A 17,222-nucleotide genomic window follows, 5' to 3' on the forward strand; every position below is an offset into this window, starting at 1 on the left:
TGATCAGATTACATATAGGGAACATAATGAAATTTATTTAAAACAAGTGTATTTACAAAACATTTTCTCTCATATTTTACAGCTGAGTATGTGTGGATATTTTTTTACAAACCTCTATGTGATTTAAAGGAAGCAATACAGGGAATGGAAATCCAGTTGTATGCAAACATTTGAATCCTGGTCAAGTCACATTTTGTTGATTTTGATTTTCAAACTGAAAATAAGTGGACACATCTACAGGTAAGGGTTAACGTATATGACAGGTTTCTGCTCATTTTCAAGCTCATTTTCTATTAACAGATTATTTGTATGTTGTGCTGAAAGCACAACCACAAAGCAACAAATTGTCATTTGTCCAGCATTTGCATGTGACAGAATTTAAAAACAATTTTCTAAGTCAACATTTTTGACCAGAAATGGCTATTTACAGGCTTTTAATATCAATTGCACGTAAAATATAGATTATTTGGGAACATAATTTTTCTATATAACATGCATTTGGTACACAAAATATAACACTTTAAACATGTTTCTATACGAGCACTCCTAGCCAACATCAAAGCAGCTTACATCATTTCAAACGATAAATAACATGAATGGAATAAATACGGCATACGAATGGCACTGGCACAAATAATTTGCTCTTGTCAACAGAGACCCGGTTCAGTTCTGTACACTTAGGGTTTCTTTAGTAAAGGCAAAGTTTCTATTTAGAACCATGAGTTCTATGGAGAACCATTACATGCTTTCATCTTAAGGTTAATGGAGAATGTCTTGTGTATATGGTTCTATATAACATCAAACAGGGTTCTGCTTTAGTTAGTTACTCTCTCAAGATTGAACAGCAGAACCCTTTTTTGTTGCAATACAGAATTACACACGACACATTATCCACATTTCTGAAGAACCATCTCACCATGCAAAGAACCGTTCAGAGAAGTGGTTCGTCAGATCATGGTTCCAAACAGATCCATTGCCTTTATTAAAGAACCTTTGAGAACCATCTTTTCAAGTGCGTAGTGAGGTCTCTTAGTAGCTGCTGATTGTTGATTCATTTTGCTTTCACAAAGTGAGAGAGGAGAGTCAATTTATTGCTTTCCCTCTTTGGGGTCCTGGTGCTCCCAGGGCGTGGGGTCGTTCTCCAGCGTGAGGGACCCGCTCTCGCGCTCGTGCCAGAATTGCTCCACATCTGGCAGCACTATGCTGTCTTTATTTCCAGGACTCTCCTCTTTTTTCTCCTCCTCCTGCTCCTGCTTTTTCTCCTTCTCGGGCTCCTCGGCTCCTCTGCCTGGCCTACAGGGAGGCGGCAGGTGGGCAGAAGTCTCGGGCCTTGGGGTGGGCGACTTTGGGGCAGTGGGTGCGTGCGGTCCCGGTTTGGGCTGCTGCTGCTTGGGCGGCTGTTTGCGGAGCGTGAGCCGACGCCACAGGCCCTTGTAGCTCTCGCGGAACTCCTCGGACAGCGCGAGCACGATGAGCGGGTTCACGAGCGAGATGGAGAACATGAGCAGCTGCGCGCACAGGGCGAAAGGCGCAGGCGGGAGTGGGCCTCCGCTGTCCAAGCCATGTTGCGTCCACACCCACCACACCCAGTGCGGCAGCCACAAGGCCGCCGTGGCCATGGTCAAGCCGAAGAGCGTGAGCGTGAGCCTCCGCGAGCGGATCTGCGCGCGCAAGTTCTGCGCCTTGTTGCTGCAGCGCCGCCGGCAGCGCCCGTGCGCCCTCCAGAAGTACAGCAGGGCGAAGGCGAGGGGGGCACAGTAGGCCAGCAGCGGGTAGGCCTTGGCGTAGCCGGACGCAAAGCCACGGGCTTCTGGGGGAACCAGCTGGACGCACGCCAGCCCGTCACCTTCCTCCTGGAGTGCGGCGAAGATCCAGTGCGGGACGGGCAGCGCGCAGGCCAGCAGCCAGACGGCCAGCAGCAGCACCGCAATAGTCTTGAGGCGGATGCTGACCTGCTTGGCGGGGTTGCTCGCGTACCTGTGGCACGCCTTAGCCAGCACGGCCACGGTGAAGCTCTTGGCGGCCATGCACGCGTGCACGAACCAGTCGCACGTCTTGCACACCAGCAGGCCCAGGGTCCAGCCGGCGCGCGAGTACGCAGCAGCCTTGAAGGGCACGGCGAAGGCGAGGAGGAGCCCGTCGGCCAGCATGAGGTTGAGAAGGAGCGCGTTGATCAGGGAGAGCTTGGATTTGCGCGCGTTGCTGATCAGGATCCCCATGGCAGTGGCGTTGGCGGCGAAGCCCAGCACGCAGATCACTGCCAGCACCGCGGGCACGAGCACTCTCAGCTCGCCGGTCTCCAGGTGTTGGTAGGCGCCGCGTGCGAGCACCGATCTCCAGTCCACTGTGCCATTTCCCGCGCTCGTGTTCGCGCTCTGTCCCGGTGACGCGTCCATGTCCGCGGACAGGCTTGCGACAGGAGCCAAAAGCAACGGGGAAAGAGACAAACGCGCGAGACACTTGCGTGGTGCTGGCGGAGGCGCGCGCTCTGCTCAGGGAACTGCGAACCCGAGACTCTCCACGCGCTCCTTCACACTCCTCGCGGCGGCGCGCGTCCCGCGCGGGTTTATGAAGGCGCGTTTGACTGACAGGTGCCCCGCCCTCTCCAGCCCGTCTCCAGCTGACCGCGGCGCAGCATCCTCTCGAGGCCAATTAGAAAGATTACAGGCACGAGCGCGCGCCGCGAGACTTCGCGCCTTCATCACCGCGGAATTCGAGCTCTGATTTAAGGCTTGATTACGAGCAGAGCATTAAGTGGTGATTCCGGGCGAAAGAGTGCAAAGCAGCCCCTGGATTCACGTTTTTAAATGAGCTGAGGCCCCAGTGTGTATAACATGTCTTCCTTCTAGATTATTACGATCGAACTGAAAGGGCACGCGTCTTAGTTTTCTGAGATCCAACTTATGCGTAATTTTATGTACCTAAAAAGGTGGCCATTTTCCAACCTTTATTCCTTTAGAAGTAAACAGGCCGTTTTTCTTGCTGTGCATATAAGACTGATATATGTAAATGAGCCCTGCTCTGATTAGCGCGTTTAAAAAGCACACTCTGCCTACAACGTCAGTGCGAACGCGTCGGAGTTGGACTGCGGTAGCTGGACTGGGCGGTTATGTGTCAGTGTTGATGTTTTGGGTTTTCATCACATCGAAGGAGGAATGAATTCAAACGGGCTGTTTTTGCAGCTTAGTTTTCATGTATGGACTGAATGCTTTACAATTTTTATCTACTACGTTCTCTTTTATTTCAAAGAAGCAAAAAATGAGTTTCATGATATGGCCCTTTAACATATTTCTGGATATTTTAAAACTAGTTAAATTGGCTCACAAGTGGTTGCCTAATTTTGTAAAGATGACCCCTGACAAGTGGATGCAAAGGCATCTTGTGAAACTGTTGCAGTGATGTGATGTAGAAATGTCCTTATTATAACCCACCCAGCCCACAGGTTCTACAGTACTGTGTGAATGTTTCTGGCACCTGAGAAAATTAGAACTAAAAAAACGATTTGCCTGGGCGGTAAATACTTATTCACTCTGAAAACCATTAACATTACAATTACAAACAGCTTTAATAGCATAAATAGTGCTTTTATGTAGGTCAATTTGTTTTCTTAACCCTTTCCTAACCTCCTCTTGTGGCAGACCAGTATTAATTAGAGAGCTTGATAATGCGCTCTATTGTTATCTCTATTGTTATCTCTATTGTTATCTCTATTGTTATCTCTATTGTTATCTCTATTGTTGTCTCTATTGTTATCTCTCATACTTCTTATTCTTCTTCTCCCACACATTTCTGCGATTAATACCGCCCGAACCGCTTAACGTACAGACTCCATTCAAACTGTGTTTCGAAGGTCTCGGCGCTGTGACTTGTGCTATGTATGTTTGGAGTCGATCGGATTGGTAGTTTTTAATAAAATTAAGTTTAAAAATTAAAAACCTCACATTAGAATGAATGGCGGAATGTTCAGAACTTCAAATTCTAACTGACATTGATGATGTCACAGCAGGCCACTCAGTCTCACAGACACAGCTGATCACGCAGGGAATCTGCTTTAAAATCCTTAAACTTTCACCTAGAAACTCTGTTTCAGGTTTAAATGGTAGAGAAACCTATCCTTTCTGAAACCTCAAAATATCTCATCATTTTATCAGTTAGCTTTAGAGTTATGAGCATTTCTTTGGCACTAGGCACAGAAAACTGCCACATTCACTGCCAGGTAAATTTCTCAAAATCAATTCTCTGTGTTTAACTTGTCATAACTCAGACATTTTCTTCTCAATACACACAACATTACACCAAAATAATCCTCAAGGGGTCTTATCTCACACCACCTATCCGGTTAAGCGAGACAGTAAACATTTCCCGAGTTATGACTGTTTGTTCAGAGGGTGCAAATCGGACTCAAACAAGGCTTCTTCACTAAGAGCTGCATAATAACAGACTGACAGTTAATTTGAATGTCTCCCCCCTCCCCCCTCAAACACATACACCTCTCCCTCTCTCACACACACACACACAGACAGTCATATACCTAAGGAGGTGTTGTTCACCTACACAGAAACACTCACACACACTTGCAACTCTTCTCAAGCACTCTTGCATTCTTCAGGAAATGCACATCTAGTTGTAGTTATCATCCAGCACCTGTTTGGTTATTTAATACTTCATTGTGTTAAATCAAGAGTGCTGGTGATTGAAATGAACAAATCTGTTCTGTATTTATAGTAGAACCCTTTTAAAGCCACATTCCCATAAAAAGTACTGATCTGTCGCAGAGTGGTACCCTCAGGGGTCTATCTTCAGTACCTTTATTCAGGAAACATATTTGTGAACTAATGGTACTTTATTCCTTATTTGACGTACACAGTTGGATCTTTTGAGGTCACCTTCACATTCTACCTTGATGAACCGCCCATGAGTGCAGTACCCTTTTTCTTTTGGTGTATATAGGGGCAGCGCTTACAAGGTTCCATGTACAACAGTTTATCCAGAATAGAGAAGAGTTGTTTAATCATTTAAGAACCCTTGAAGAACCACTTCAAAGTATCATTTCATTCTTAAAATTTTGTCCCCAAGAACTGACAAACATGACTTCCATCCATCCATTTTCTAAGCCACTTCTCCATCAGGGTCGCTGGGGGGTGCTGGAGCCTATCCCAGCAGTCTTCAGGCGAAAGGCAGGATACACCCTGGACAGGTCACCAGTCCATCGCAGGGCAGACAGACAGTCACTCACACCTGGGGCAATTTAGCATGTCCAATTGGCCTGGCTGCATGTCTTTGGACTGCGGGAGGAAACCCATGTAGACAACATGCAGACTCCACACAGAGAGAACGCTGGTCACCCAGCAGGGGAATCGAACCCAGGCCCTCCTTGCTGTGAGGCGACAGCACTACCCACCACGCCACCGTGCCGCCCGACAAGTGTGACTTTCATATTCATATTCGTATTCACAGCAAGCTGTTTAAGCTTCTTGCTATATAGATAAAAATATACATTTGATTACATAAACAGTTCTTTGCATCGGTAGATGGTTCTGTTATTAAAATGATGCAAAATGATTCTATGTAGCACCTAAGGGATTCTGCTGTTGCTATAAGTCATAGAACCTTTTGTATTACAAAGGACCATCTTTGCTGAAAGTATATTATTTACTTAATCACGCACCGCCTACTACAGTGCCGTGAAAAAGTATTTGCCCCTCTCCTGAGTTCTTCAATGTTCGCTAATTTGTCATATTTCAGTGTTTCAGATCACCTAATGAATTTTAATAGAAGACAGACAACACGAGTAAACACAAAGTTCAGCTTTTAAATGATTATTCAATTTATTGAAGAAAAAGATGTATTCAAAACCCGATCACCCTTGTGAAAAAGTAATTACCCCTAAACCTAATAACTGGTTGTGCCACCCTTGGAAGTAACTGCAAACATTCACTTGCAATGAGTCTATTACATTGCTGTGGAGTAATTTTGACTCACTCTTTTTTGCATAATTTTAAAAATTTGATTACATTGAAGGGTTTTCCAGCAGTTGAACTGCCCATTTAAGATCTTGCAACAGCATTTCAGCATCTTCGAAAAAGTTTCACCTTTGAATGATCAGTTTACATAATATCCCAAAAGTCTTGGGGATTATCACATCTAGATGTGTTTTTGGCAAATATGGGATGAGACTGTGTGTTCTTTTTGGTCAGCAGTGGTTTGCGCAATGCAGCTCTCCTGTCCATGCCAATTTTGTCCAGTGCCTTTCTTATTGTGGAATCATGTACATGGACCTTAAGTGGGAAAACTGATGCCTGCAGTTCTTTAGATCTTCATCTGGGTTCTTTTATGATCTTTTGGATGAGTCATCAATGTGCTCTTGGTAAAATTTTGGGTGACTTGGCCACTCATGGGAAGGTTCACCACTGTTCCAAGTTTTCTTCATTTGTGGATAATGGCTCTCACTGTGGTTTGCTGGAGTCTCAGAGCCTTAGCAATGGCTTCATAACCCTTTCCAGATGGGTAGGTTTTAATGACTGTGTTTCGCATCTGTATTGATTTAGATGGCATCATCTTCTCCTTTTTGAGTCCTTCTAGCCTGCTTCACATTGCCAGACGGGTTCAATTTATGTGATGTTTAGATGCTACAGGTCGGGTGATCATCATGCCTGTGTGGATAATGAAACCTAACCCAGTAATCAACTGAATTTGGTTAACTGGTTGATTTAGTAGATATGGGGGCAATTACCTTTTACCATAGGCCCAGTTAGGGCTGAACAGCATTCTTCCTTCAATAAATGAAATCGTCATTTAAAAAGCATCAGCATCTTGTGTTTACTTGGGTTATTTTTTGTCTAATATTAATAGTAGGTTGATGATCTAAAAGATTCAATTTGACAAATACGCAAAAATAGTACAAATTGGGAAGGGGCAAAATAATTTTTCACATTACTGTAACTTCTTCACTCACCTTCTCGCCACTTGTGAACTTCCAAAGAGTCTTCTTGGGCTATGTAGAACCATGACAACTCATAATGGCTCTACATAAATGCTTCTTATGCGTGAGGGAAAACCAGTCGTGTATCTGTCTTTGAAGAATAAAAAAATGGTTCTATATGGGACCAAATAGGGTTCTGCTGTTGTTACAAGTCATTTAACCTTGTGACATAACATAGAACCGTTTTCCCTAAAAGTATATTCATAGATCCACTCTAAATTTCTTGCAGACTCGTTGTCTTAATTTGTATGTTACTGGTAAAATCCACTGGGTTATATTGGTGCTCTGTGTAATTTTGCCATTCATCTGGGGGATAAAAAAAGATGGACAAACAAATGAAGATGGACAACAAACATTCTTCTAGCGTAAGTATAGCACAGATAATGTGCCATGACTGTGTACTTATTACAGGACATTGAGTGATTCTTTATTTTAACATTATTTCGTTGATACTTTCTTGCAGTTCTGTCACAGAACCTCAAGTATGAAGTCTGTCATTCCACAAGCCCAGAGATTTGGATAGAGCAGTTTGTTACTTGCTTATTAACTCACTTATTTACGTATGCAATTACAGTACATATCTCTACATTACCCTTCATTGGATTTCAGAGCCAGTTCTGGGTGGATTACTTTGCTATAGGTTATAACTTTGGCCCACGATTTTCTCTCAGTCCTCTGAGTTGCCACAGGAGGGCACTCTTGTTCCAGCATTCATGAAACAGTGCCTCCAACCTGCTGATCTTTTGTGGATCCTGGATGAGAAGCCTACAGGCTATTCTGGCTTTAGTCTCATGCACAAATGTACTGTAAAAAAAAAACCACTATAAGCAAAACCAAATGTTTCAAGTTGCACATCTTTTTTATTTCAACAAATTCCATTAAGCATAAAGACTGCATGTCAATTAATTGCATTTAAATACATTCTCAACTATAAAACTTTCATTTCATTAAGAAGTTCACAACTGAAGTTGTTATAGAAGACATTACTTTTTTATTTTTATTTAAAGGACTTGTACCTAAAATTCCCTGATATCATATAACCTTCATGTCTAGTTAGGCTACATCATGATACCGGCCTTTCTCTCCCCTTCCACATCACGGAACATAAGTAGGACAGTGCTTTAGGTAGGTGTCTCCGAGAAATGCGCAATAGCGGAACGTGAGTTGTTTCGGTGAGAGGCAAAGGTATCTTATGTTGCAGACTTGTTCGCACCCTGCTGAGCACACATTCTTAATTGTTACAGTGATTCATTACAAGGAGTGCAATTACAGCTTTCACGCCACACTGCACTGAAGGACTGAAATCCAGGGGAATACATTTCATAAATTATAAGCATTCACAGCCAGTGTCATGACTGTTTAGCAAACATTCAAGAACAAACCTGAATTACAGAAAAGTTGGGACAGTATATAAAAGCAAAAAAAACAGAAAGCAGTGATTTGTAAATTCACTTTAACCTGTTTATAAAGTAAAACAGTACAAAAGCAAGATGTTTTTATTATATTTAACCAACTTGGTTTTTTTTTTGGGCAGCAACCTCCAGAAATGCCCCAGACGTCTCTGGGCCAGTCAACCTGTCCGATTCTTCATGGAAATAATGGACATTGTGTTCTTCAAAACAAGAAAAAGACCATCTAGATTGTTAACAGTGTAAAGTTGAAAGCAAGGGTATGTTATGGTGTGGAAGTGAACATGGCAGGGGTGACTTGCACATCTGTGAAGGCAACATTAATGCTGAAAGATATACACACATTTTGCCGCCTTCAATATCCTCCCTCCTTATTTCTACATAACAGTGGCATGATCCTTGTGGCAAAGGCTTTGTGTGGTTGCATAACCTAAGGGTTGTTTAATGGAAGAACAGCAAAAAAGTATGCTTTCAAAATAGGATCAACTCATGTCTTCATCCCCCAAACTACTATTAAAATGATGTAAAACAGTGGTAAACATGCACCTGTTCTAACATTTACAAAAAGTTCACAAGGTAAAACATCTAATATTGTGTTCTTGTACTATTTTTTTAATCAATACATGTCTAACAGAATTCACTGCTTTTTGTTGTTATTAGCATGTTATACACTGTCCTAATTTTTTTGGAATTGAGGTCTGCACTTCATTGTTGCGTACTTGAACGTATCAATTTCATTCTTTTTTCTTTTTTTTTTTTGTTACACAAAGCTATTCGGTCCACATTTCTTTAAAAACAGTCACACTCCACGAACCAACATATCCTCCCCACCCAAAAACAGCGTCCCACCAACCCCCTCCCGACCCACTCTCGAGCCCACATACCAAAAGAAGGAAGGCACCACAGCTTATTAACTGTAACATTAAAATAAGAAGACGAGTAAAACAGCGACATGAAATGAACCGACATGTCAATAGTGTGGATTCGCTTAAACCACAGTGTTCTCAGAGAACCAATCAGGTAGCAAAGAACCGTCCATAGATTGCGTATGACCTCGGCATCAGAGTCAACACAGCCGCTTCTATGTTCCACTGCAGTTCCACGTTTCATTGACAGCTCTGCGGTGGCTAAAGGGCATTATGTGAAGGGTGCCGCGTCCTTTCTGTCAAAGGGACTAGAACATCCATCAGGTTCATTATAAAGGCACCCTTCTGTTTCACGTGCCAGGGCATCGATGAAAGAGGCATTGGGGGAACGCACACTACTGCACATGGCTGCAGGTCAGCACAGGTTTGGCTTTTCTGCTGTCCATACCTTCTTAAATACATCTGCTAAACTTCATAATACTATGTTTAGCTTCACCCTTTTCCAGTTTCAAAATGGCAGGTGTTTCCTTCAACGAAATAAATAGAATAAATAAAAGACTCATTAAAGGGAAGTGAGAAGAAATGCAGAGGCGATGAAGAGTAAGAGAGGAGGGTCGCTGCTTCTTATTCACACACGTCTGGCAGCATTAGTGTGTGTGAGAGAAGCTCTGTAAGTCCCCAATCTGGCCCTGCTCTCAGCATCCCACTCCATTTCATATTCATAGCCTCTAGCTTTCAGTGCACAAACACATATCCACGATGCCTCCAGCAAGCCAAACACTGGCCCCATACGGCAAAAAACTCTCTTTGTCTCTCTCTGTCTGTCTGTATGCGTGTATGGGGTGTTCCGAGCCTCGCTAGTTGACCTTATCCTGGAAGATGTAGAGGTTGTTGGTGGCTGCCACAGCAATGATGTTCTCCGAGGGGTGCCAGGTGGTGTGGAGGATTTTCTTGCTGAAGTCCAGGCTGTCCACACTGATCTCGTCCTTGCGCCGCTTGCCACCCACGCACACCTTGCGCGGCTTCAGGATGGCTCGTGGCTTGCTGTTCTCCCGTGACGCCTCCAGGGTCACGTCGCGCTTCGTATTGCGGTCGAACATCCGGAAGAAGTTATTGTAGGAGCCAGTCATGATCACACTGGGAAGAATGAGACAATAAGACAATGAGGCAAAATGAATCAGTCAAACTGACTAAAGTATAATAATTACACAATAAGCTTTTGACATTCATAATTTAATTAAAGTACAGGCCATGCTTAACAAAGATTTTATCATGGGTAAAGGAGGTTGACTTGAATCACTGCCTAAACCCACCTTAGCTGTAGTATAATTACAGTAACACACTTTATCTGTAGTATATCTACTGTAACACACATAACATATATAGTACAATTACTGTGACACACCTTATCTGCATTATAATTACTGTAACCGACCTTATCTATAGTAAAATTACTGCAATACAAATTTTCTGTGGTATAATTACTGTAACAGATGGCCACAAGTGGCTTATTGCTTTTATAAAACAGTGATGACATGCAATATGATAAAATACTTCAATAAATAATTTCTTTGGCTTTTCTGCCACAAAACCAAATTCCTTTAGAGTAAGCTATCATTAGCAGCAGCCATGGACAGTTAAACAAGGGCGAATACTTTCAGTGGCCCATTCGTCAACTTTTTGCCATATAAGCATGAACATATCACAGTATAGCATTGTCCAGTGAAACCTTCATCTTCTAAGGAGCTTATTGGCTTAAATTGCCACCACAACAATAATGGTAATTTCTACTAGCACCTTTATGTGATTATGTTAGCCTCAAGCTAATGGGGCCATACATCATTTTCACACTATTTAATACTTATCTCCTAAAAACACTTCTGAAAGTCGTAAGACACTCAGAAACGTTGTATTGTGCAGTTTTACAGTGAATCATTTTGTAAATACTTCAATTGAAGACGTAACATTGAATAGAGCCTGCAAGTGCCTGTTAGCCATTTAGCTAAATGTCTAGCTCTAGAGTAGAAAATAATTTCAAACAAAATCAGGTTTTTACATAGGATATGAGTACTACTCTTTCAGGTCATTTACTTCCTGGTCCCATCTGTTAATATGTTCAGTGGTCCAAATGAGAGATGTATCACCACATTGAAACAAAATTCAGTTGTTGTGAGACGATCATGCATGTGCATATTCTGGATATTATACAACAGATTCAAGCACTGGAACTACCTGCTTTATAATAGATCTTTGTCTTGTCTTACTACATTTAAAGCCTTATACACTGATGCCTGTTGTTATTTTAACTGAAAGCTCTGATAAACTTAGATATAATAGATAGACTAGAATTGCATGAACTGATGTGACCAGCTGATGTTAGATCCGTGTTGTCAGTGACACTTGATAAATATGAGATAGATCTTTAATAATAAGTAAACAAAGGACAATAATATATGCATAGTATCACATATGCATATGTAACAGGACTAGAACATGTGCATATATTCTATTCCTGTTACAGATGCATATGTGATTCTAGGCATATCATAAGTTTACATACCAGTCCACCCTTAAAATAAAATTCTGACCATGCCACTGCCACTGACCTGTCTGATCCATTCCACACACACTCGAACTTGTCAAAGATGCAGTCGTTCTCATACAGCGAGCAGAGCTTACTCCTCAGATAGTCATGTACCTGAAGGAACGAACACAGACATGAACACACAAAGCATTAGTACAGGACGTCATTTCATTAGACCAGCAGCAGCAGCAGTCTCAAGGGAATCCTGTGGCAAAGGACTCTGTCAACCTGCCATAGCACACCTGATGAAGAGGTTGATAACTAGGGTTACATGCACAGCCAGGTTTGGCACATCAGGGAAATCACTAAACTGTACAGTACGAGGGTCTCCAATGAGCAGCAATATACATACTACATTATAATGTTTATTACATAAGAGTATATGAGTCTTGCATGAGTTGCTAGCAAGAGGTGAAATAAGAGTAGCTGATAAATGACAGGTGAAAAAACATCTGTCAGATCTAGACATGTTACCTCTGCACCATCTGGAGCAAATGTAAGCTGCTTTACGTTCTATAGATTTGTTAATTGCTTGGACATAGGGTTACAGGAAATGTACATTGTGTAGAGATTATTTAACCTTTAAAAGGGTTCTACATGTTCTCATACTTCATTTGCAAAAATGTCTCTTTAAAGAACCATTCATTGAAAGTTTCTTGAGGAAACTAAAACTGGCTGTTCTATGTTATCGTTCCATATATCACTTCATTGTTAATAGTGTATGCCAAGGGTGCTCAATATTGGTACTGGAGATCTTCCATACTCCAACCTTACTTCTAAACTTCAAACACACCTGATGCAGGTAAAGAGGGCCATTTGGAGCATCTGAGTATTACAGACACGTAAGACAAGCAGCCAAGGATCTCAACACTCCAGGATGATCTCCAGGACCAGGACTGAGCAACCTTGGTTTACTGAGTATGGTGTGGTATTTGTTCTACTTATAGTACTACTTAAGATAACAGGTCAGCTTCACATCTCTAAGCAAGAAAATAACTATCTTCAGGTATTTAGGTACTAGTTCTTTTAGGTACTAGTTTTTTTACTGTTATTTGGCATAATTTAAATAAAAATAACATTTCAGACAAGTATAACACTGTTGTCTGTGTTATGTTTAAGAATGCTAAGTAAAGACAGGTGAGGAGGTCTAAGCGAGTCTATGAATGGTGTACCTGATAGGTCTCCAGAGGTTTGCTCTCCATGTTGAGGTCCCACACCTTCACTGTCAGGTAATCCCGTGTCATCAGGTAACGGCCGCTGTGGCTAAACTTCACATCTGAGATGGAAGAGATGATTTCTGAGAAAAAGGATCGGTTGCTTGGGTCCTCTGGTTCTTCAAAGACTGCACGAGGAGGACAGCAAAGAGAGCGAGAGAGCGAGAGAGAGAGAGAGAAAAGAGAGATTTACAGAAAGCTGTTATAGCTTCAGTAAAATCTTTTAAGTTCTACAGAGGAAAGCTGATAAATTCCTGAATTACATTTTCCATCAAAAGTTTGGGGACAGCTAGCTCATAATCATTTTTAATACAAATGAGCATATTCTCTTTGTCACTTTGCAACAGTAAAACATTCTTTTTCTTTTTTTAAAAAACAATTTTCTCCCCAATTCAGTCATGTCCAAGTCCATCCGCTAGCTAGATCTTTGCTATTACACAATGCAACCTAGCTGGGATTTTAAAACCTAGCACATGCTTCCTCCATGACACTCCAAGTCAGCCACTGCATGTTTCTGGACAGCTCAGTGTGCTTTGAGAAGAATACTAACTACCAGTTAGGTCAGAATTCACTGGCTAACACTGGCTAGCACTGCACTGGCTGTGGCACTGCAGCAGATTGAACTCACAATCTCCTGACACAAGGCCAACACTTAGATGGGAGCCCGAACAGTTTAAAGGCTAACCAGGCTTACTTTGAGGAAAACAATATCACGTGACAGCTCTACTTTGGGGACAATACCAACTCATCGGCACTCAAAACTATGTTCACATGTAAAATCATCTCTTCATACCAAGAAAAACACTGTCATGAACATGAAGGTCAGGTTTGAAAAATGTACACAACATAACAATTCAAAAGACGGTGTCCCCAAACTTTTGACAGGCAGTGTAGTTCACCAGACAAGGGGAAACAAATTGGTCTGTGATCTGCAAGGTCCATTATTTATGTCATCTGCTGTCGATTGCCCCCTGTCTGCTCTGCTGGCTCTGTTGTGGACTGGCCTGTGCTGTCTCAGCAGGATGCCTCTGGGGCAGATAAAACAGGGACAGAGGGAAAGAGGACATAGGTCGATGCAGAGGAACGGCGGCCTGGACTGCAGGTGTGTGTCCCAGGGCGGCCGTGTCATGTCGCGAGCGTGTCCACCTGCAGCTTAGCTCAGTGTCACTCACCACAGGATAATGAGTCCTCCAGGGAGGCTGTGTGGAGCCACACTCCAGGCTGAGAAAGACTGTTGTGGCTGGGCCTCGCTACATGCCACAGTGAGATTGATTTTTCAGAATATTCCTCAGGACAGCAGAAAGATTTATAAGTGTGGGAGGAGGAGAAGGAACAACACACACATACATTGCCTGTCAAGAGTTTGGGGATACCTAGTTTTTCAGAATGTTTTGGTATGTTTTTAACTCAGTGTGTTTAGTATGTTTTCTTTGTCAGTTTTCAGTAAACTGGTCAGATCATTCTATATTGCCAAAACTGAAGGAACAATAGAAGAATGGCAAATTCCACACATTTTAGTCCCTTGTTGTGATTTTAGCGCTCGTTTTAAACACCTTTGATGGTGAATGATTATCCATTAGTGGTGTATCAGTCTACTGGAATACTGTCACACAATAATACTGTTTCATATTTTGAGGGGTACTAATAGATAACAAAATCTTTAATTATTTAAGTTCCAGTAAAAAAAGCAATTCATCAAGTGTTCATTATTCCTTTTTTTTTAGCATAAAACATACATTTAGTAAAAATGGGGCTTCCTTGGGTGTAGCAGTAGAACAAAAGCAGTCTAATCAGAACAAGCTATGTCAAGTTACTATGACATGCTTGTAGCATGGAGTAGCAGTCCTCAGGAAACATGGATTCATTAACACTATTAATGCCAACTTAAATATCCAATTTTGTGCTTTTAACAGCAGTTCGGAAAGCATTCAAATCATTGTTTAGGCAGAACCTGACCTTCATAACAAAGACGACACACTGACAAACATAAAGCTGAGTTTTGTACATTATACCAACTAGTGATTATTAATAACATGTTAATAACACGCTAACACATTATTTAGCTTGAAACCATCTGTAGTTCCAGCCTGAAGCCAAGCAAGCACTATATGTTGCTTCACAACTACAGTCCTCTCTTTCAAATTCATCCTTTAAATAAAAAAAGAAGCTCTAATGATGGCTCTCTTGATAAAACCAATGTCATGAATTTGTTTATCACTGACGAATGTTGAGTCTAAATTAAGCAAAGCTCTGCATTGATGGGGCAGGCACTGGAGAATGCTTTAGGCAGACAATGCTGGACAGTGCTCGCAGGAGACCTGTGGATAATACAATGAGACGTAACAGCACTCTGAGAATTAGGAGTTGGAAGATGAAGCCACTGTTGCTCTCACTTGAAGTTGCTGACGAAAACTGGAAACTGCCTTCAGTCTATAAAAATCATGTGATTTTCATTTGATCGACAGTCTGAATGCAATCTTTTTAAGACATAGCTGTATGCAAAAGGCACATCTGGACAAATGACATGTTTCATAAATTTTCTATGTGAAAATAAGTACCTCTACAGAGAACACACTTCTGCATATTTTAGTCCACAATTACTGTTTAATTGCTGAATGAAACACATTGGAAATACATTTAAACACAAAATTTTGTGTTTTTCTCAATTTGTTTAATTCAGCAAACATATAAATTGTGCACTAAATTTTGTATTGACGTATTTAAGTTTGCTCTTTGTAGAAGGCGTGTTACCATATTTTCACTTAGAAAATCGACAACCATAATTTAAGCAGCCATGTTCATACTTTTGCCAATTGCTGTATTTCCAGTGGTAACAGATGAGCATCGGTATTGAGAGTCATGTCCCCGGGCGAGGCAGCGCATGGGCCTGCTGTGTGCTGACACCCCAGGTGAAAAATAACAGCTGTGTGTAAAATGCAGGGCCATGCTGTCATCTCCACAGACACCAGACAAGCCTTCAGTAGGCTAAGCACACTATGCCCAGCCTCCCTCAAGGCCTGTCCATGCTTAAAATTCACCAGAAAGAATGCAAATGGCCCATTCAACAGGATGTATGTGCATGGAACAGCAAGCACGTCAATAAGGCCCAGGAAACGACTGAACTCTTCCATTTCTGTAGACGTGGCACAGCACCTTACTACATTGATTTTTTCCCTTTTTCATATCACTGCTTAAATGTCAATGTATTCAATCTGATTTTGGAATATGTGCTGCCAGCCACAATCTCCGAAGAGGCTCAGAGGAGATCTAAAGCCCAGAGGAGATCTAATGGAAATTTATCAGTGTCCGGTTATCAATTCAGCCATGTGCAGGCTGGGGGGATGCTACTGTATGCAGACTGTATGGATTTATCAGTCTTGCCAAATGAAATTAGGGGGTTAAGCCAAAGCAGACACAATCACATTAAATATTAGCATAAGCTTCACCTCCTCCATCCCTCGCCCAAGGTGGGAGGCAGGCTAATCCCCGTCATGGCTGACATGCTGTTTGGTCTCTCGGGGAAGGGCCTGAGTGGAGTGAGCTTGGCTGCTCTATGCATTCGTAATGTTTCGTTTCTGTGGAGGCTGGTTAGGTCATGTGAGCAATGAAACTTCTGTGGAGGTATTGAGGGTCTCCTCAGATACATTTAGGATGCCTTAAACTGAACAGCTATCAATAAGTTAGTTAGTTCCAACTGAAATTAAGCAGAACTAGAAGATAAGTGTTATCTTAGGATCAGTTTGATGTTAAAGTCAATATAAACTGGAAACCAAGATAAATTTTTTCTCTGTACCTTGATGTATCTGTAAGTGTTTGGTACTGGGGAAGATCTCTAAACTCATTGTTTTTGCTCGATAATAAGAGGGGATGAAGAGGGGGAATGGGGGGGGGTTAAACATGACTTTATTGGTTAGTGCTATATTTCTCCACCCCCACCCCCCCAGTGTACAGTGACATAATTATCATCTTTTAATGCCATTGTATGATGAATTGTATTTAATATCACATGTGACATGAACTGGCAATGTAAAAAAATATTTCTGGTTAACTTTAACTCTAAAAGTTCTACTTAAAAAAAATGCTTTTCAGCAAAACAAAGTTAGCTCTAGTTCCCAACTTTCACAAGTCTTTCCATAGGAAGCTGTGCCAGCAGCATTACCAATCAGG

The 17,222-nt window shown here is 41.9% G+C and overlaps 2 protein-coding genes across 5 annotated transcripts in view; both read right to left on the minus strand.

The window, feature by feature from the left end:
* Nucleotides 1-22: 22 nt before the first annotated feature.
* gpr151 (G protein-coupled receptor 151) lies at nucleotides 23-2,531 on the minus strand. Its single transcript, XM_017689462.2, has one exon. The coding sequence runs from the start codon at nucleotides 2,394-2,396 to the stop codon at nucleotides 1,089-1,091; it is 1,308 nt and encodes a 435-aa protein (XP_017544951.1). The 5' UTR covers nucleotides 2,397-2,531; the 3' UTR covers nucleotides 23-1,088.
* A 5,291-nt stretch (nucleotides 2,532-7,822) lies between these two features.
* The window catches only part of LOC108417198 (serine/threonine-protein phosphatase 2A 55 kDa regulatory subunit B beta isoform), a 67,698-nt gene continuing 58,298 nt past the window's right edge, over nucleotides 7,823-17,222 (minus strand). For all 4 annotated transcript variants that reach the window (XM_037540586.1, XM_017689889.2, XM_017689891.2 and 1 more), the window contains 3 exons: nucleotides 13,014-13,183; nucleotides 11,864-11,955; nucleotides 7,823-10,394 (listed from right to left, as the gene is read on the minus strand). In XM_037540586.1, coding sequence (XP_037396483.1) covers nucleotides 10,115-10,394; nucleotides 11,864-11,955; nucleotides 13,014-13,183 — 542 coding nt within the window. In that variant the 3' untranslated portion in view covers nucleotides 7,823-10,114. The remainder of the gene's footprint in view (nucleotides 10,395-11,863; nucleotides 11,956-13,013; nucleotides 13,184-17,222) is intronic.

The sequence above is a fragment of the Pygocentrus nattereri genome, chromosome 8, assembly GCF_015220715.1.
Source record: "Pygocentrus nattereri isolate fPygNat1 chromosome 8, fPygNat1.pri, whole genome shotgun sequence".
Taxonomy (NCBI): Eukaryota; Metazoa; Chordata; class Actinopteri; order Characiformes; family Serrasalmidae; genus Pygocentrus; species Pygocentrus nattereri.